At 36.5% G+C, this 21,402-nt stretch overlaps 1 protein-coding gene across 8 annotated transcripts in view; it reads left to right on the forward strand.

Annotated features, from left to right (window-relative positions):
- Nucleotides 1–21,402, forward strand: part of LOC101147269 (AGBL carboxypeptidase 4) — a 1,515,476-nt gene that overhangs the window by 774,373 nt on the left and 719,701 nt on the right. For all 8 annotated transcript variants that reach the window (XM_055348249.2, XM_019018134.4, XM_063698909.1 and 5 more), the window contains one exon: nt 11,212–11,306. In XM_055348249.2, coding sequence (XP_055204224.2) covers nt 11,212–11,306 — 95 coding nt within the window. The remainder of the gene's footprint in view (nt 1–11,211; nt 11,307–21,402) is intronic.

Below are 21,402 nucleotides of genomic sequence, written 5' to 3' on the forward strand. Positions count from 1 at the left end.
CTGTACATACTTTGAGTCCATAAACTAATCTGCTGTGTTTTGCTTTGTGCATTTTATTTCCTAATCTATTTGGGTGTTATTTCTGTATTTGGTGCGAGGTAGAGATCCAGCTTGGTTTGTTCCATATGGATGACCCATTGATCCAGGACCATTCATTGATAGTTCAAATTTTCATCTGATCTACGATATTGTTTTTAATATGTATTGAGTCTATTCCCAGGCTCTTTGTTGTGATCCATCAGTCTAGCTATACAAATCCATAGCAATGTAAACTAAATTGTTTTAATTACTAGAACATTACAGTAAGTCTTGCTATCTAAAACTCTGTTGCTGCTTTTCTTGGCCTTCTGCACTCCTATATAAACGTTCTAATTAACTTATCAACTTTTACATGCATAAACACGCATAGACACAGACACTTCCAATGGGCTTTTAGTGAATTACATAGATTTTAATAATGAATCTTCGATTTATGACTATGATAGATTTTTCCATTTACTTAACAGCCTGATTTGTCTCAACAATGTTTTATAGTTTTGCGTTTTGAAGTCTTGCACTTTTGGTTACATTTATTTATAGGTATCTGATATTTGATACTATCATAATTGGTATCACAATAAAATTTTATTTTCTAATTGTTTACTGTTAGTATATAGATATACAATTGATTTTTAAGTATTGACTTTGTATCAATAAATGCCTTTTTGAATTTTATATAATTTTTTAATTGATATATTACAACTGTACATTTTTTTGGTTGTATATGTGATGTTTTGATATATGTATAGAATGTATAATGATCTAATCAGGGTAATTAGGATATACATTACCTCAAACATTTATCTTTTTAAAGAAATTTGTTATAATTTTTTGTGTTTTTTAACTTTTAAGTTCATGGATAGATGTGCAAGTTTGTTACATAAGTAAACCTGTGTCATGAGGGTTTGCTGCACAGATTATTTCATCACTCAGATATGAAGCCTTGTACCCATTAGTTATTTTTCCTGATTTCCATTCTCCCACTTTTTACTCTCCCATAGGCCCCGGTGTGTGTTGTTCCCCTCTGTGTGACCATGTGTTATCATTTAGCTCCCACTTATAAGTGAGAACATGCAATATTTGGTTTTCTGTTCCTACTTTAGTTTGCTAAGGAAAATGGTCTCCAGCTCCATCCATGTCCCTGCAAAATACATGATCTTATTCTTTTTATGGCTGCATAGTATTCCATGGTATATGTGTATCAGATTTGCTTTATCCACTCTATCGTTGATGGGCATTTAGTTTGATTCCATGTCTCTGCTTTTTGAACAGTGCTGCAATGAACACATGCATGCATGTGTCTTTATAACAGAATGATTTATATTCCTTTGAATATATACCCAGTAATGGGATTGCTGGATCAAATGACATTTCTGTCTTTAGGTTTTTGAGGAATTGCCACACTGTCTTCCAAAATGGTTGAACTAATTTATACTCCCACCAACAGTGTATACTCATTTCTTTTTCTCCACAACCTTGCCATTATCTATTTTTTGACATTTTAATGATAGCCATTCTGACTGGTGTGAGATAGTGTCTCATTGTGGTTTTGACTTGCATTTCTCTAATGATTAGTGATGCTGAGCTTTTTTCCATGATTTTTGGCCACATGTATGTCTTCTTTTGAAAAGCATTTAATCTTGTCTTTTGCCCACTTTTTAATGGGGTTGTTTGTTTTTTTCTTGTAAATTTATTTACATTCCTTATAGATGCTGGATATTAGACCATTGTCCAGACTGATAGTTTGCAAAATTTTTTCTCCCATTCTGTAGGTTATCATCTGTTTACTCTACTGATAGTTTATTTTGCTTTTAGAAGCTCTTTAGTTTAATTAGATGCCATTTATCAACTTTTGCTTTTGTTGTAGTTGCTTTTGACATCTTTGTCATGAAATCTTTGACTGTGACTATGTCCTCAATGGTATTACCTAGGTTGTCTTCCAGGGTTTTTATAGTTCCCAGTTTTACATTTAAGTCTTTAATCCATCTTGAGTTGATTTTTGTAGATGGTGTAAGGAAGGGGTCCAATTTCAGTCTTCTACATATGGCTGGCCAGTTGTTCCAGCACCATTTGTTTAATAAGTAATCATTTCCCCATTGCTTGTTTTAGTCAGGTTTGTTGAAGATCAGATCGTTTTAGGTATGCAGCTTTGTTTCTGGGTTCTCTATTCTGTTCCATTGGTCTATGTTTCTGTTTTTGTACAAATACCATGCTATTTTGATTACTGTAGCCATGTAGTATAGTTTGAAGTCGGGCAGCATGATTCCTCCAGCTTTGTTCATTTTGCTTAGGATTATCTTGGCTATTTGGGGTCTTTTTGGTTCCATAGGAATTTTAAAATGGTTTTTTTCTAGTTCTGTGAAGAATCTCAATGGTAGTTTAATAGGAATAGCATTGAACCCATAAATTGGTTTGGGCAGTATGACCATTTTAACAATATTGATTCTTCCTATCCATGAACATGGAATGTTTTTCCATTTGTTCATGTCATTTTATATTTCTTTGAGCAGTGTTTTGTAGTTCTCCTTGTAGGGATCTTTCACCTCCCTTGTTAGCTGTATTCCTAGGTATTTTATGCTTTTTGTAGCAATTGTAAATGGGATTACATTCCTGATTTGGCTTATGGATTGACTGTTTTGTGGTATAGAAATGCTAGTGATTTTTACACTTTGATTTTGTATCCTAAGACTTTACTGGAGTTGTTTATTAGCTCAAGAAACTTTTGGGCTGAGATGATGGGGCTGAGATGAGAGGATCATGCCATCTAGAAACACGGATAGATGGACTCTTTCTCCTTCTATTTGGATGCCCTTTATTTCTTTCTCTTGCCTGATTGCCCTGGCAGGTTTTACAATACTATGTTGAATAGGATTGGTGAGAGAGGGCATCCTTGTCTTCTGCCGATTTTCAAGGGAAATGCTTCCAGCTTTTGCCCATTCAATATTTATGTTGGCTGTGGGTTTGTCATAGATGGTTCTTATTATTTTGAGGTATGTTCCTTCAAAACTTAGTTTATTGAGAGTTTTTAACATGAAGTGATGTTTAATTTTATCAAAAGCCTTTTCTGCATCTTTTGAAATAATCATGTGGTTTTTATATTAATTCAGTTTATGTGATGAATCACATTTATTGGTTTGTGTATGTTGAACCAACCTTGCATCTTAGGGATAAGGCCTACTTGATTGTGGTGGATAAGCTTTTTGATGTGCTCCTGGATTCTCTCTGCCAGCATTTTGTTGAGGATTTTTGCGTCAGTGTTCATCAAGGATATTGCCCTGATTTTTTTTTTTTTGGTCTCTGCCAGGTTTTGGTATAGGGATGATGCCAGCCTCATAGAATGAGCTAGGGAGGATTCTTTCCTCCTCAATTTTTTGGAATAGTTTCAGTAGGAATGGTAACAGTTCTTTGTACATCTGCTAGAAATCAGCTGTGAATCCATCTGGTCCCCAGCTTTTTTTGGTTGGTAGGCTATGTATTACTGCCTTAATTTTAGAACTCGTTATTTGTCTATTCAGGGATTTAATTTCTTCCTGCTTTGGCCTTGAGAGGGTATATGTGTCCAGGAATTTATCCATTTCCTCTAGATTTTCTAGCTTATGTGCATAGGGGACATAACACCCTGTGTTGGGTGCATATATATTTAGGATAGTTAGATCTTCTTGTTGAATCAAACCTTTTACCATATGTAATGCCCTTCTTTGTCATTTTGGGCTTTGTTGGTTTAAAGTCTATTTTTTCAGAAACTAGGATTGCAACCTTTGCTTTTTTCTGTTTTTTGTTTGCTTGGTAGATTTTTGTCCATTTCTTTATTTTGAGCCTATATGTGTCATTGCTTGTGAGATGGGTCTCTTGAAGACAGCATACCACTGGGTTTTGGTTCTTTATCCAGCTTGCCACTCTGAGTCTTTTAATTGGGGCTTTTAGCTCATTTACATTTAAAGTTAGTATTGATATGTGTGGATTTGATCCTGCCATATGATGTTAGCTGGTTATTTTGTGGACTTGTTTATGTGGTTGCTTGGTAGTGTCACTGGCCTGTGTATTTCAGTGTGTTTTTGTCATGGCTAGTCATAGTTTTTTCTTTCCATATTTAGTGCCTCCTTCAGGAGCTCTCATAAGGCAGGTCTGGTAGTACCAAATTTCCTCAGCATTTGTTTGTCTGAAAAGGATCTTATTTCTTTTTCACTTATAAGCTTACTTTGGTCAGATATGAAATTCTGGGTTGAAATTTCTTTTATTTAATAATGTTGAATATTGGCCCTAAATCTCTTTTGTCTTGTAGGATTTCAGCTGAGAGGTCTGCTGTTAGTCTGATGGGCTTCCATTTGTAGGTTATCTGACCTTTCTCTCTAGCTGCCTTTAACATTTTTCTTTCATTTTAACCTTGGAGGATCTGATGACTACGTGTCTTGGGATGATCTTCTTGTGAAGTATCTTACTGGAGTTCTCTACATTTCCTGAATTTGAATGTTGGTCTCTCTAGATAAGTTGTGGAAGTTCTAATTGATGATATCCTAAAATAATTTATCCAAGTTGGTTCCATTCTCCCTATCTTTTTCAGGGACAACCAGTCAGTTGTAGATTTGATGTCTTTACATAATCCCATGTCTCTTGGAGGTTTTGTTTATTCCTTTTCATTCTTTTTTCTCTATTCTTGTCTGCCTGTCTTATTTCAGAAAGCCAGTCTTCAGGCTCTGAGATTCCTTCCTCTGCTTGGTCTGTTCTGCTATTAATACTTGCAATTGCATTATGAAATTCTTGTAGTGTGTTTTTCTGCTCTATCAGGTCAGTTATGTTGTTTTCTATACTGGTTATTTTGTCTGTCAGCTCCTGAGTTACTTTACTGTGATTTTTATTTTCCTTTTGTTGGGTTTCAATGTACTCCTTTAGCTCAATGATCTTCATTCCTATCCATATTCTGAATGCTATTTCTGTCATTTCAGCCATCTCAGTCCAGTTTTGAATGCTTGCTGGAAAGGTGATGTGGTCATTTGGAGGAAAGAAGACACACTGGCTTTTTGAGTTTTCAGTGTTATTGCACTGATTCTTTCTCATCTTTGTGTCCTGCAGTCTTTGAGGTTGTTGACCTTTGGATTTTTTTTAATCCTGTTTGATGACCTTGAGGGTTTGTGGTATAAGGTGGATTTAGCCAACTGGCTTCATTTCTGGTAGATTTTAGAGAGCCACCACTCAGCTCCCAACTCCTGGACTGTGTGCTCTAACTCTGGGGGACTTGTATTGGGCCCCAACTTTGTTTTCTAGCTGCTCAAGGTTTGCAGTTCACTGTGCTGGGGGAACTGAGGTACAGCATCTGCAGCAGAGTGCTGGCAGATGCAGGGGTGCCTGCTTCCCTGCAGGCATTCACTACAGTGACAAGGCAATGAAGTTTGTGAAGAGGCAGGGCCCCTGCTGGAGACTGTGCATGGTTGCATTGGAGGTGGTGTTGGCTCGGGGATGGGGTTCTGGCTGGCACAGGTCTGGGTGCCTTCTCTGTGCCCCTCAAGCAAGAGTAATTGCTAATGGTGTGAGAGGATCCACTGTGCTCTGAGCAGTGTTACTGCAAGGGTGGGGCACTGGCAGGGGTGCGGCTTGCTGGCTCTGTGCCCACCAAGCCTCCATTTGCAATGGCTATGAGCAAGGGAGAGGGAGCAGACTGCACTTTATGTGTGGAAGGGCAAGTAAAACAAAATCCACCCATGCAGACACACACCAGCAAAGTGATGTGGGGAGTTGCCTTGGGCCGAGGGGAAGCTGCAGTATGGGGAAGGTGTGTGCAGCTGGTGCATGGCCATTGAAACTGCCTCACTGGAGCTCTTCACCAGTCAGGCATGGTCTGCTCACACAGAAGATATGGTTTGGGGCCCCAGGGAACCCAAGACTGTCCTGTAAGCAGATGTGGCCAGGCTGGGGACCCAGGAATGGCCAGCAGACAATAGGGTGTTCATGTTGGACCAGCCCCATCTGATATGGAAGACTGCCCTGCAAAGATCAGGTCCCTTAGTGATAAAGTATCTTATGGGACCAAGTCAAGCCTAGGGGGATGGTGGTCCCTGGCTGTGCTCCGCTACAGATGCCCCTGCACCAAACCCTCTGAGCTCCACATCAGCTGGCTTGCTACTTCTACCACTTCTCAAAGCAGCTGTCCCTGCCACCTCAATTGTCCATGGTGGTCAAGGGTTGTCCTCCTGCCAGAGTTCCAGAGGCTGGTAGTGAGAGTGGGTGACTCCATTCCCCCAGAGCTGTTGTGGTTCAAGAATGAGTTCTGTGCTAGTCACAGTGGCTCACGCCTGTAATCCCAGCACTTTGGGAGGCCAAGGCAGGCGGACATGAGGTCAAGAGTTCGAGACCATCCTGGCCAACATGGTGAAACCCTGTCTCTACTAAAAGTACAAAAATTAGCCAAGTATAGTGGCACACACCTGTAGTCCCAGCTACTCAGGAGGCTGAGGCAGGAGAATCGCTTGAACCCAGGAGGTAGAGGTTGCAATGAGCTGAGATCAAGCCACTGCTCTCCAGCCTGGCGACAGAATGAGATTCTGTCTCAAAAAAAAAAAAAAAAAAATTAGTTCCTGTGTGTAGTTCAGGGTTCCCAGCTCTTTCTCCCTTCAGCCCAGTTTGTGTGTCTTTCCTCCATCCACTCTCAGTTCCTTGCCTCTGAAGATCTGTTTAAAGCCTGCCAGTCATCTTAGTCCATCCATGGGAGACATTCCACTTATTTGAGTCTAGTCAGCCATTTTGCCCTCTCCCTCAAACATTTCTCTTTTCTCTGTGTTGGGAACATTATCATTCTGTTCTACCTATTTTGAAATATATAATACATTGTCATTAACTATAATTTTCCTACTGTACTATCAAATACTAAAATTTATTCCTTCTATCCATCTGTATTTTTGTACCCATTAATTAACTTCTCTTAATCCTCCAACTTCCTTACTGGCCTCTGGTAATCAGCATTCTATTCTCTACCTCTATGAAATCTACTTTTTTAGCTCCCACATCTGAGTGAAAACATGCAATATTTATCTTTCTATGCCTGGATTGTTTCACTTAATGTTGTGACCACCAGTTTCATTCCATTGCTGCAAATGACAGGATTTAATTCGTTTTTTGAATAACATTTCATTGTGTATGTATTTTTGAATAATATTCCATTTTTTATCCATTCATCCATTGATCCACACTTAGGTTGATTCCATATCCTGACTATTGTGAATAATGCTGCAGTAACCATGGGAGTGCAGATACCTCTTTGATGTACTGATTTCCTTTCCTTTGGATAAATGCCCAGTGATGAGATTGCTAGATCACATGGCAGTTCTCTTTTTAGTATTTTGAGGAACTTGTATACAGTATTCCATAATGCCTGTACTACTTTCCATTCTCACCAACAATATATGAGTGTTCCTTTTTTTCTACATCCTCACCAACATATTTTATTTTTTGTCTTTTTGATAATAGCCATTCTAATTGCAGTGAGATGATACCTCATTGTGGTTTTGATTTGCATTTTTTGATGATTAATGATGTTGATAATTTTTTCATATACCTATTGTCCATTTATATGTCTTCTTTTTGATAAATGTCTATTCAGGTATTTTTCCCATTTTTTAATTTTTTCTGTTTGCTATTGAGTTGTTTGGGTTCCTTATATATTCTGTTTATTAATCCCTTGTAGGATGGATAGTCTACAAATATTTTCTCCCATTCTGGAGGTTGTCTCTTCATTTTGTTAGTGGTTTTCATTGCTGTTCATAAGCTTTTTTAGCTTGTTATAATCCCATTAGAGTAGTCCCTGCAACTAACGTGAACAATATTAAATGGGAAATGTACTTATGATTGGACAAAAGTATTGCATACATGACAAGACAGAAACAAGGCCACTCTTTAGGACTGCACGCAGGCTGTTCACGATACCTTTACCCACATTGGACCACTCTTTGGCCTATACCTGGAATGGAGCTTTCACATTTTCAGTAGCACCATGAGCCCCTTGGTCAGGATGGGCAGTACTCCATTCCTCACATATGACTGCCTTGAAGGTTATACCTACTCTTAGACTAACAGTGTACTGTGGTCACTATTTACAGAGCTCTGATATAGAGCACCATATTACTGAAACAAGAAGCTCAGGTTAAAAATTTAAATCTAAAGAAAAAATAAAAAGAAAGAAGGAAAGACATTGTAATGTACCAAAAGATCTGGCTTTATTGATGAGAAGAGGAAATGCTCAATAAATATTGAACACCTGTTTCGATCTAGATACAATATGCCAGGTGATTTACTTATATAATCTTACAGATTCTTACAACAACTGTGGTAGGATACTGTCACCATCTCAATTTTGGATGTAAACAATGTCCAAAAAAAAAAAAGAATAATTACCTTTCCTAAACTCACAGAACGTGTAGGGAACTGGGATTCAATCTCAAGGGTAACTGGCTAAAAAGTCTATAATCTTATTCCTCTGAGGCAACAGACTTGGTTTAAATACTAGCTCTGCTACTTATTAGTTATATGATTTTAGTTTACTTAATCACATTACCAGTCCCTCATCTGTAAACAAGAGGTGACAAATAGTTCCTGTCTCAAAAAATTCATTATCCTCAAAACAAATGAGATAATGCATCAATATCAGAATATCTGGGGTGGGGCCCAAGCATCTGTCATTTTAAAAGCTATACTAGTGATTCTAATTTACAACTAGGTTATTCTAATATATAAAACATTGTTCTAATGTGAATGAAGTGTTTAACTCAGAATATGGTACACAGTGTGTGCTCAGAAATTGTTGTTATTATTGTCGTGGTTACCATTATCTTATGGATGCCACATCTTCTTATTCATTTTGAGTAAAAACTAATGATTAAGTACAAAATATGGAAATTCAGGGTTTCCTGCACTGTCTGCTTTCTTATAATTTTGAATCTCTCCACCACAAGCGATGTTGCTAAATGGCTGGAAAACATAAAAAATACTTGAACAGGGAATGGTAAGAAATGATGTTACTGTTTCCATGTAATATTATAGAGAAGGTATGATCTTTATGGTCAAAACACCTAAGATTTAAGTCCTAGCTCTACCAATAGTTTGGGGATTTTTGGAGGGCAAGCCACTTTGTTTAAGTGTCAATTTCCTCACATCTAAAATTGGGCTAAAATAAACAACTTTTGTTTATAAATGGAGTAAACAAATAATGTAGCATATTTAAAATACCTGGGAAATTTCCTAGGCACACAGTAGGATGTTAATGATCAGTGCATGTTTCACTTTATTTCTCATTTCTTTATTCCAGCTTCACATATTTACATCATTGCTTTATTAGCTTTCTCTCTGTATTTATCAATAATCTAGAACCTGAAAGTGCAGTATGGCTTCCACGTTCACTGGAAATGGATCTGACAACTGGAATCTCAGAAAAAAAAGGGGGGAGCTTATGCCCTCTGAGGTTCAAAGGCCATTTGTCCCCTCAATATTGATTTTCTTAAATCAGATACTAGCCAAGACCCTGAGAGAAGTAATTGAATTGACAAAAGGCAAGTCTAGGTTATTAATAATGGAACAGCCTTGGACATTCTTGATGACTTAATTTAATGACAGAAGAGAGGTCTGAAACCAAAAGGCCTAGAGATGGGGTAAACGGCTGGTCTCTGAGGAGAAAGGAAAACACAAGTTATCCCTAAAAGCTTATTTCATGGAACAAAGCATTTTATTATAGTCCTAAACATGAGGCCAGAGGATATACTTTTGATTTTCTCTTTTTAACTAAAATTTTGTTTTGTTAAAATTTTAACAATTTGTTAAAGACTTGAATAATTACCATTAAATTTATTTTTTGCCCTTGGAAAATAGACTTGTTTAGGGTTATGGAATTTTGGAATCTTAGTGATTAACTCAAGAGTAAAAATCATGGACGTCTTATCTGTTTATCCCCTGAATTCAAGTATCAATTCTGTCATCTACTAGTATGACTTCAATCAAGTTAGGTAACCTCTCTGAGCCATAGTGTCTACATTTATTAAATGAGGATGTTAATATTTATTTTTTATGGTTATAGAAGAATATTTCCAATGTTTAAAAAAGTATATAAAATTACTGTCACTTGATACTATATAATACCTCACACAGTAAATACTTGTTGAATAAAATAATACATGAATTTTGATGGTTTTGTGTTTTTCACTGTCCCTGGAAAGAAAGGCTAGCCTGTGGTAACCTCTTGAAATCTTTTCTTCTCTCCAGCTATTCTGGCTGCTCTACCTGTAGCTCTCATCATCTCTCCTTTGGACTATTTCAGTGGTTTCAAGTGTCTTTTTATCACATTTCTCTTCTCTTTCACAATCTTCCCTCCCCTCTTATGACAAAGTTGTTTGCTGAAACAAAGATCTGAGCTTTTAAAATTATGCTATCCTCTTGGAAAGGCATCTAGAATGTCATAATCACTCATTTTAAAGATAAGACCCAGAGATGGGGAGAGATTTACCCAAGTACCTATGGAGCTATAAACGTATGCTGAGATTATAGTTGAGCCTAGTACCCCGACCCCTAGTAGAAAATAACAAAGAGGGTACGAAACAGGATATATATCCTTCAGTTCTAGTCAAAGGGGTTTCAATTAGTTGTAGAATGTTTTAATTGCAATTTTGTTCTTAGTTAATATTTTTAGTGTTTTTGAACTTTAAATGTACTACTCTTACCCTGATGATAATATGATTTACTTCTATGTAAATTCTAGGTCAGCCAAGAGAAAGGATACAATTAATAACTAAAACTTACATGACATTCATTGTGTACCAAGTATGGTACCAAATACTGTACATATATTAACTTAATTTAATTATCATCAGAGTCCTGTGAAGTAGGTACTGTTATTATTCCGATTTTTCAGATCAGGACACTGAAACAGATCTTTAGTAGCTTGGCAAGGCCACACAATTGAAAAGCAGTAGAGTTGGTTCTAAAATTCAAGTTTCCAGGTTCCAGAGCTAATGCTTAATTGCTGTGCTTAGCTGGCACAAACACATTATATTCTCATGAGCACTGTGTACTCTCACTATACAGTTGCCTGCTAGTCCATATGGCTTTCTTTAACCCTGTTTCTTATTTCCTGTCTTAATATCAGGAAGTTGCAATTCGCATAGCATAAAGATGAACTTCTCCCTTTTTCTTTTTCAGAGGGTCATTTTCAACATTGTTAACTTCAGTAAAACCAAGAGTCTCTATAGAGATGGGATGGCCCCTATGGTGAAATCTACCAGCAGACCAAAATGGTAAGTGATCTACAGAATGGGACCCCTTCCTGGTTAGAAAATTTGTCCCAGACCCCATACATATACACACCTACTAATGGACCCCCCAAAAAAATTAAAAATAAAAATTTTTAAAAGAAAATTTTACCCAGAACTCTAGTTTATCTGCTGTACAGCTGGGGATCAGACTTACTGTCACTGAGAAGAATGAGGATGAGTTTCTGTATGGCCATTGTTTGGGTACTGTTCTTGAGAATGTTGGAAACATGGTCCTGTGCTTGGGATGACCAGCATTCAATTATGAGAAAAGGCAGTCTTTTATTTGGTATCCTGTTTGGCTTTTATCATGGTATCTTTGGAAACATAAATAAAGTTGGTTCTTTTTTTTTTCCTAGCCTAAGCATAGATTATGTTTAGTAACTTAGGAGGACATTAGGGACTACAGTTCAGTAGGTTTCTCTTGCTTTGCATGGTTTTTGTGTTTTGTGTGTGTGTGCGTGTGTGTGTATTTTAAAGTTCTATTTGTACCATTGCTATAGTGAGGAGGAGGGGAGTTGGATAGGATTGGTTAATAATTGTAATAATGATGGTAATAATAATATTAATAATACTAGTAATAATAACTACCTCACTTATTAAAAATCCATTTGGGTCAGATGCTTTATATTTGTTGTTACTATTTCCACATTTTTGCAAAGGAAATTTTAAGTATCCCTATATTACAGATGAAAAAATTGAGGCTAGGATAAGTTAAGTACTTTATTAAGACCATAAAGAGTACGGGAGTGCCCTGTGTTATTTATGTTACCCTGTAATACCTTTTCAGCCAATTCATTCATTCATTTATTCATTCAACAAATATTGATTGAGTGCAACAAAATGAAAGATTTCAAAGACAAAAACCTAGTATTATTAACCTATTCATCTATCACACAGTAGGTGTTAAGTGAATGCCTGTTAAGATGAACTGAATTTGTTATGAGAATTTACATGTAAAGTTTTGCCTGGCACTTACTAAGTGCTCAATAAATGGCATCTATTATTAATAGTATTATATAAAACCCTATACAAATGCAACGAATTGTTAATATTGTTATAGCTTTGATCTCTGTTCAAATATTAATGACTAGTGAGAAGATAGTCTCCAAATGTCTATATTTATAGCAAACTAGCGATTCATAAATATTGAATTGTGCTTTTATCTCCAAATGATACTTGGCAATTTTCTATTAATGTTGGGCTGAGAAGCTCAGGTTTATAAAAGTGTAGGCATTTGATGACAATAATAAAAACTGTTCATGAAAGGTAAAAATATCTCCTTGGGCATGATTTTTTGCTTTCCTGTATCAAATCAACTAATCTGCTGCTCCTTCTCTCAGTGTTTCTGGGCAAGGGGTAGGCCTTTGCTTTGAGTCTCTGGTTCCAGCCCAAATAGATAATAATAGAAATCATTTCTCTGTTAATAGGCATATATATAGATTAGTACTTTAAACCTTGCAAGTAACAGGACATCACTGTTGATTTGCTCATGAGGGCCTTCGAAATGACATTGTATATATTTTTCCACATTCTGTGTTGGGATCTTGTACAGCAATAATAATCACCACCCATTTTTCCCAAGTGTTAAGTTCTAGAATCCTTTTTTGTGCTTTTGAAGATGCATAAGCCTTAATTATTTCACTTTACTTCTTTTTTCTCATGAACTATGTTGTGTCTTCTCTGCTAGGGCTCTTGATAAGATTTTGAAATTTTATTGGGTCCTTGCTTTTGGATTATGATGCTTTAGAATTAAGTTGGTGCTCTTATGCAATGTTGGCAGGCAATCAGCAGCAGCCGTTATCCAGTCATTGGACTCCTCTAATGGTCTGAAAGAGCCTAAAGTTTCAGAATTGAGTTTGTTGTAGTTTATTAAGCCACTTAGGCATAAGGTACCATAGCACATCACACTGTATATGTAATATCTCCTATTTTTTACCTTACCATCCCCAGAACTTGGATACAAAGCTACTTACATTGCTTCAGAGTTTCCTTTCCTCAAGCCAGATGTTTAGATTTTTTTTTTTTACTTCATAGGACTTTATTGAGCACCTTCATGTGCTATGCACTGTTGTAGATATTGGGATACAGGATGAATATGCTATAAAAGATCTGTTCCAAAAGGGAACTTTATATTTAGAATTTTTATTAACTAATCTCTACAAATCATAATTGTTATTCTCCTTGCTACTGTTGAATTTTGAACATCTTTTCTTCCACCTGGTGCTCTATGTCTAGGACTTCCTTTTATGCTTTGAGTCAGTTACCTACACCCAAACCTATCTCCCAGCAGCCATTATCCTAAATGTTCCCAGGGTTTGATAAGGAATTGGCTATGGGCTCTCAGATATTAGATTTTATTGGCTCCAAGGAGTCTATCCCAATTTAGGAATCTTGGCAATGACCTAACTCAAACCTGAAAAATACCTCGTAGATCTCAAATTTATAGTATCTTCTCCAGTGTCTTTCTAATTCTAGCTTTCCCAATACCAAGGCAAGCACTATAACAAAAAAAGTTTGTAATACTTTACTTGTCTAGGGTATTACCTCCTTCGATATTCCAAATAAGTCATGGAAAAATTCTTACTTTAGGATAAACACTAAAAATCTGAAATTTCCTGGATATTATATATATAATTTAGAATACATATATGTATGTATGTGTGTGTATATATATACGTATGTGTGTGTGTATATATATATATGTATAAAAATTGGGAAAACACCCTTTTTTCACCTTTTCAAGATGAAACAAACATTCTTCTTCACCTCTTATAGGGGGCTGTAACAGGTACCAAGGCCTTCAAGTCTTAGCATAGACCGGTAGTTAATTAGTTATAGAAAGCAAATTAACACAAGATACAACTGGAAAACCATTATGTAAATATGTGGCCATTCAAGGCTGTTCTGCCTTGAGGAGACATCTAGCAGCAAATGGAGAAGCTGGAAGATTTAGAAGTTTTCTGCCTGTTTTAGTTCACTCCAATTTTATTTACATATTAGACTTCCTAAGGATTAAATAATTACATATTAGACTTCTTAAGGATTGTGGTTAGGGCTCTGTAGCATCAGGTTTCTGACGCTCATAACTCATTAATATTTCTTAACAGTGTCCAAGTCTCATAACTCATTAATATTTCTTAACAGTGTTCATTGCTGTGTGCTAGGCACTGCTAGGAACTGGCATTGCAAGACAACTAAGAACTGTATCTTCACCTCTGCAGAAACTGAGGCTAGGAGTATTTACATAACTAGTAAGTGGTAGCACCAGCCAGAAATCACATGATTCCAAGTTTACTGTTCCTCTCACATTCCATGCATGGGGATGTTGGAAGAAGGAGACAAAAAGAAGCAAGGAGTAGCATGCTATTGTGTTGCCTTTGGATAATCTGAAATAACTTATTGGATTGGCTTTTTCATTATAGCAGATTGAAAAGATTGGACTAGCTGTTAGAGATGGCTTCCATTTAACATATTTTTATTGATCATCTACTCTGTGCTAGATCTTGGGGTGATTAATATCAGTTGATTAGGATTATTTCTTTAAAGATTTTACTTTTTTAGAGGTTGGAATGAAACACAAAAATAAATAGGTACAATGTAGAGAACATTGTGCTAAGAATCATTAGCACATAAAGCATGCAGTGGGATTAGAGAAGAGGAAGAAAATTATACTATTAAGGCCACGAGGGGAAAAGGAGACATGCTAAGGACCAGGTGATATTTCAGCTATATCTCAAGGAATGGAAAGTGGATAAAATTAAGGAAATGGGATTCCAGGTGGAAGAAATAACATGATGAGCCATGCTACCTCTTTCATTAGCCTGTTTTCTCACTGTAAAAAGTACATAATAATACTTCCTCCCAGCGTTGTTATAAGAAACAAATGTGAAATGAATGTGTAAATACTTTTTAAAGTCTGAAGTGTGTTATTAAACAAATTTCCTGTTTTTCTCCTTTCTTGTAATTCACCCAAGACTGATTGAGTATTATTTCTTCTTTTTCTCCCTCCTCTCTTTCTTCCCTCCTTCTGCTTATCAATAAATGCTTACTGAGTAGTTAAAATGAACCAGGAACTATGCAAGGCATTAAAACATAACAGTGACAAGAGAGATATGTTTCATACTCTCATAGCTTATAGTCTACTATGCTAAACATTAAATATGTAGCTCTAGTAAAGTATGATAACTGTTATAATGAGAACTTTGTAATAACAGTTATAATTTAAATACTACATAGAATTTAAGACTTCATATACACCAAGGATAAGAGACCTTCCTTAGGAAGTATTGTTTGTACTAAGAGCTGAAACAGAATGTGCTTGAAGGCCAAAAAAATGAGAGAGAACATTTTATCTTTGATGAGAAAAGGCCAACATAATTGAAGCATTACATTCTGAGGAGAAAGTGATTGGAGAGATTATTGAGGTGAGCCTTATAAACCAAGCTAAAGAGTAGGACTTGATTCTAATGACAATGGAAATAAATTAAAATGATTAAATGGGGGCAGGACATGATCAGATTGGCAATTTAGAAAGATCAGTCTTGCTGCTGAATGGGGAATATTTTGGAGAGGATGAAAATTATTTGGATGTTTTTGCAATATGCCTTAGGCTACAGCTAATGATGGATTGGGGTGGTAACAGTAGTGATAAAACAAGTGGATGGTTTTCAGGGATAATGGAAGATTGAATCAATTTAGCTTTGTGGTTGACTAGATGTGGAGAGTAAAAGAGAAGGAGGAGTCCTGGATGATTCCCAGATATTCTGGCATGAGCAACAGAAGGGATGATGTCATTTACTGAAGATAGGGACCATAGGAGGAGAAACAGTTTAGGAAGATTTGGCTGGATAAGGGAGATGATGAGTTTAGCCTGGGAAACATTAAGCTAGAAGTGCCTGGAAAGCATCCAAGCAGAGATGTCAGGTAGGTAGTATGGTATATTGGTAAGAGACTCGAGAGGAATATGGAAGTACGGATTAAGGTGTCATCAGTCTACAGGTGATAACCAGAATGGTAGGAGAAGATGTCATTTCTCAGGGAGGCCATGAGAAAAGAGATTAGGATAAGGCTCTGAGAAATCCCTACATTTAAAGGCCAGGTAGAGGATAAGAGGCCCACAAAGGAGGATGAGAGGGACTAGCCACAGAGATAGGAAAAAAAAAAAGAAAAGAAAATGTAGTGTCATGAAACCAAAGAGCGAAGTCTTTTTTAACAGGGTGGAGGGACTAATACTGCCAACTGCTACCTAGGTCAAAGATAATTAAAGCATGTAGTGACACGGAGGTCTTGAGAGGCTTTCGTGAGTGCACTTTTAGTGACCTGGTGGGTGGTAGGAGTTCAAGCCAGGTCATGTGGATGAAGGAGTGAGTTGGAGGATGGAGAATGTATGAAGAAATGGAGACAATAAATATGGACAGCTCTCTCAAACATTTAGCTACAAAATTAAATGAAAAAGATATAGGTTTGTGGGATAGACAGCAAGTAAACATAATTTTAACATTCTTTGAATGAAATGCAGTGATAGAGGTATGTACACTTAGCAATAAATTCATACTTTCTATAAGTCTTAATGTAGTAATGTTTAGCCTCGCTCCTGTCAAAATTTTAAAATTTTGAAATTAGTGGTGTCTTTTCTGAAATAATGGGGGCTTTACTCTATTATTAAAAACAAAAATTTATATTTTACTTGAGAAATTATAAATTTATAAATTAATATTTTGTAAAACAAAGTCATACTTAATTTTTTCTCATAGCTAAAAAAAGTCATATATTTAAAATTAAATTACATCCTCTGTTCCACACATACTTACTCTCTTTTTCTGTCTTATTTTTTACATTGCACTTATTACCATCCAGCAAACTACAATGTATTATTTATTTATTATCTGTCTCCCCCTCTGCTGCAAACTAAGCACCATGGGGGTAAGGATTTTTGTCATTGCTATACACTTCTATATTTCTAGCTGTAGAACTATGCCTGGTACATAACAGGTATTCAATAAATGTCTATTTATAAATTAATTCAGTATCTTCCACTAAACCTAATGATTATTTTTAATTTTACATTTTCCTTTTTAGTTTTTTTCTTACACACATTTTAACATGGAAACAGCTAAATGTATGTACTCATTTGTATGTTGATCTTTTCATTTGACATTGTATCAAAAATAATTTTAATATTTTTCTCTAAGTGTTAATCACACCATGTTTGAATAATAATGATTTCTACTTTTTTAATGTATCATGATTTCCTGTATCATATTCCTATTGCTGGGCATTTAGATTTTCCATATTTTTCTAAAGTATAATAGATAATAAATATCACATAGGTTTTAGGTTTGTTAAATAATTTTTTACAAGCAGCTTCTAAGAGATAGACTCTAAGGTTAATGTCTATAAACTCCTGTTATACATGTTCTCCAAAAATGTTGTACCAATTTAAAATATTTCTATTGGTCTATCACTGCATCAGTTTTATTGCAATTTGGACAGCATTAAAAATTGGCATTAAAAAAATGGTTACTTTAGGAGCCATAAAATGATCTATGTTTTTTTTTATTTCAATTTTGTATCTTAAGAGTATTGGCATTAATGTAATGCCATAAAATCAAGTTTTCAAAAATGAATATTTCTGCATTAAAAAGAAAAGGTAAAATATTACATTCTGGTTCCGGGACATGATGGAGTAGATATACTTCCCTCTATTTCTAGAGCGCAGCTAAAACTATACACAGCATTTATGAAACAAACAGAAAACTCTGAAAGGTGGAGAAAAGAGGGAAGACTACTTAGGTTCCTTAGGACCTAAGAAATGGTATTGTGTGAGTTTTGTGGGTTTCCTTTTTGCCACATGTATGCCAAAATAGTTATTGGAGAAGCTGGCAAGCTGGAAATGCCACAGGTACAGACAAATAAATGGTGCTCCCCAAAATATTTTCATGCTAAATGAAGGACCAGAAAAAGGGCAGTCTAGCATGAGAGATTATTGTGAGACAATGATCACCTACTCCAGCCAAACACAATGGGGAAAATAAATCAACTGCATCCACATTTCTACTTTCACCAACGAAGGGCTAGTAGGAAGCATAGACTTTTGTCTTTGCCACCACCCCACTCCCCAGTAGGTGGTGTCAGAAAAAAATAAGAAACAGGACTTTCATTCTGCTGGGTGGTAATGAATTCCCTCCTTCCTCTTCGTGGTGTCAGATCACATGGGGAATGTGACCTTCCACCACCCACTTAAGAATGGGCTCAATAGCTGAGTACAGAAGACAGAGAAGAGAATAAGTGAACTTGAATATGGAACAATAGAAGTTACCCACTATGAATGAAAATGAAAAGAACAGTCTTAAAAGAAAAATGAACAGAGCCTCAGGGACCTATGGGATGCTAACAAAAGATTATAGCATTCATGCCATTGGAGTTTCAGAAAGAAAGGAGAGAGTGAGACTAAAAATAAATGTTTAAAATGGAGGAAATCATCCCAAATTTTGCAAAACACATAAACCTACAAATTTGAGAAACCAGGTGAACCTCAAACAGAAAATCCATGCCAAGAAATGTCATAATTAAATGTGTGAAAATTAAAGACAAAGAATCTTGAAAACAATAAGAGAAAAATGATACCTTATCAATAGGAATAAAATGGAATACAGCAGACTTCACAACAGAAACTACTGAAGCCTGAGTAAAGTGGCACGATGTTTTTCAAATGCTAAAAGAACATCAACCCGGACCCTTTTATCCAGCAAAAATATCCATTAAGAATGAAGGAGAGATCAAGACATTCTAGATAAAACAAAACTAAAGGTATTTTTGCCAGCAGACTTATTCTAAAAGAATGGTAAAGGAAGTTCTTCAAACAGAAAGAAAATTTTAAAAGGACTCTTAGTATATCAGGAAGAAACAACAACAAAAAGAATAAAAATATAGGTAAATACTGTAGACCTTTTTTTCTGTGTTTTCTAAATATGCCTTATATTGAAGCAAAAATTATAACATTGACATGGTTCTCAGTGTATGTAGAAGAAATATTTAACAGAATTACATGTGGAAAGGTAAAAGGACTTAAAATGAGGTAGAGTTTCTACACCTCACTCAAATTGGTAAATGTCAACACCAGTAGACTGTGATAGGTTTTATATATATGTATATAATGTAATATTGAGGAAAAAAAGGATGAGTGACTCTATTAGTCTGTTTTTATGCTGCTGATAAAGACGTACCTAAGACTGGGAAGAAGAGGTTTAATGGACTTACAATTCTATGTGGCTGGGGAGGCCTCACAATCATGGTGGAAGACAAAGAAGAGCAAGTCATATCTTACATGGATGGTGGCAGGCAGAGAGAGCTTGTGCAGGGAAACTCCCATTTTTTGGGGTTTTTTTTTTTTTTGGTTTTTTTTAGACGTAGTCTCCCTCTGTGGCCCAGGCTGGAGTACAGTGGCACAATCTTGGCTCACTGCAAGCTCCACCTCCCGGGTTCACTCCATTCTCCTGCCTCAGCCTCCCAAGTAGCTGGGACTACAGGCGCCTGCCACCATGTCCAGCTAATTTTTTTTTTTTTTGTATTTTTAGTAGAGATGGGGTTTCACCGTGTTAGCCAGGATGGTCTCGATCTCCTAACCTCATGATCCGCCCACCTCGGCCTCCCAAAGTGCTGGGATTACAGGTGCGAAAAACTCCCGTTTTTTAAAACCATCATCAGATCTCATGATTCCCTATCACGAGAACAGTGCAGGAAAGGCTCACTCCATGATTCAATTACCTCCCCGCCGAGGTTTCTCCCACGACATGTGGGAATTGTGGGAGTTATAATTCAAGAGGAGATTTGAGTGGGGACACAACCAAACCATATCACTGACTATAAAGGGGTAGCATATGGTAGATTTTTTGGTAATGGGATAATTATGTATCTTGATTGTGGTGGTGGTTACAGGTGACAAGATGACATAGAACTATACACATATATTGTACCAATGTAAATTTCCTGGTTTGATATTGTACTATACTAATAAAAGATGCAGTCTTTGGGGAAACTTTGGGGGAAGCATGGTGAAGAGCTCACAAGACCTCGCTGAACCATTTTTCCAAATTCATGAGAATTTTGAATTATCTCCAAACAAAAAGCAACAAAATAAAACCCACATTACTTCACCTAACTACCATCTCTCCACAAAAATGTCCCCAAACCATACAAATATTTTATAGAATGTCAAAAATCCCAGAAGGATCTGAGACTTCCCAGAGATTGAATGAGGGGTGAGAAGACACATGGAGAGGAGCCCTTTATAGCCATAGATGTTACAAAATGAAGAACTCTAGAAATCCTTAAGAATGAGCTGGGTGTGGTGGCTCACACCTATAATCCCAGCACTTTGGGAGACCAAGGAGGGTGGATCAGTTGAGGTCAGGAGTTTGTGACCAGCCTGGCCAACATGGTGAAACCCTGCTTCTAATACAAAAAAAAATTAGCCAGGCATGGTGGTGGGCACCTATAATCCCAGCTATTCAGGAAGCTGAGGCAGAAGAATCACTTGTTCCTGGGAGGAGGAGGTTGCAGTAAGCCAAGATCGTGCCACTGCACTCCAGCCTGGGTGACAGAGTGAGACTCCATCTCAATCAATCAATCATCAATAAATAAATAAATAAATAAATAAATCCTTCAAAATGAATAATTTGACCTGAGAAAAAGAAACATGTTCAACTAGAAATAGGGTAGGGTGGTGGAGATAATATAGACTTGAGTTTATATTTTATCTCTGGGTCTTCTACTAACTCATGGAATGAGCCAGGAGTAAGGTAACTTAACCTCTCTGAGCCACCATTTTCACACAGAGCACAGTGAGGTTGTCCACTCTAGATGATTTTCATACTGTGCTCTCTGGAGAGTTCTTGTACAGGGCAAGAAAGAAACCCAGGGAAGATGTAGGCCATCCTCTTCTATTTCCACTAGAATGGATGTGCTTTTTTCTGCTCCCCTTATAAGTGATATGAACCAATTTATTTAAAGAGATATACTACTTCCTTCCGCCTTGTATATAAAATAGAGATTATTATTCATAGTCTTTCATCTGGGG

Source organism: Gorilla gorilla, chromosome 1 (assembly GCF_029281585.2).
Source record: "Gorilla gorilla gorilla isolate KB3781 chromosome 1, NHGRI_mGorGor1-v2.1_pri, whole genome shotgun sequence".
Lineage (NCBI taxonomy): Eukaryota > Metazoa > Chordata > Mammalia > Primates > Hominidae > Gorilla > Gorilla gorilla.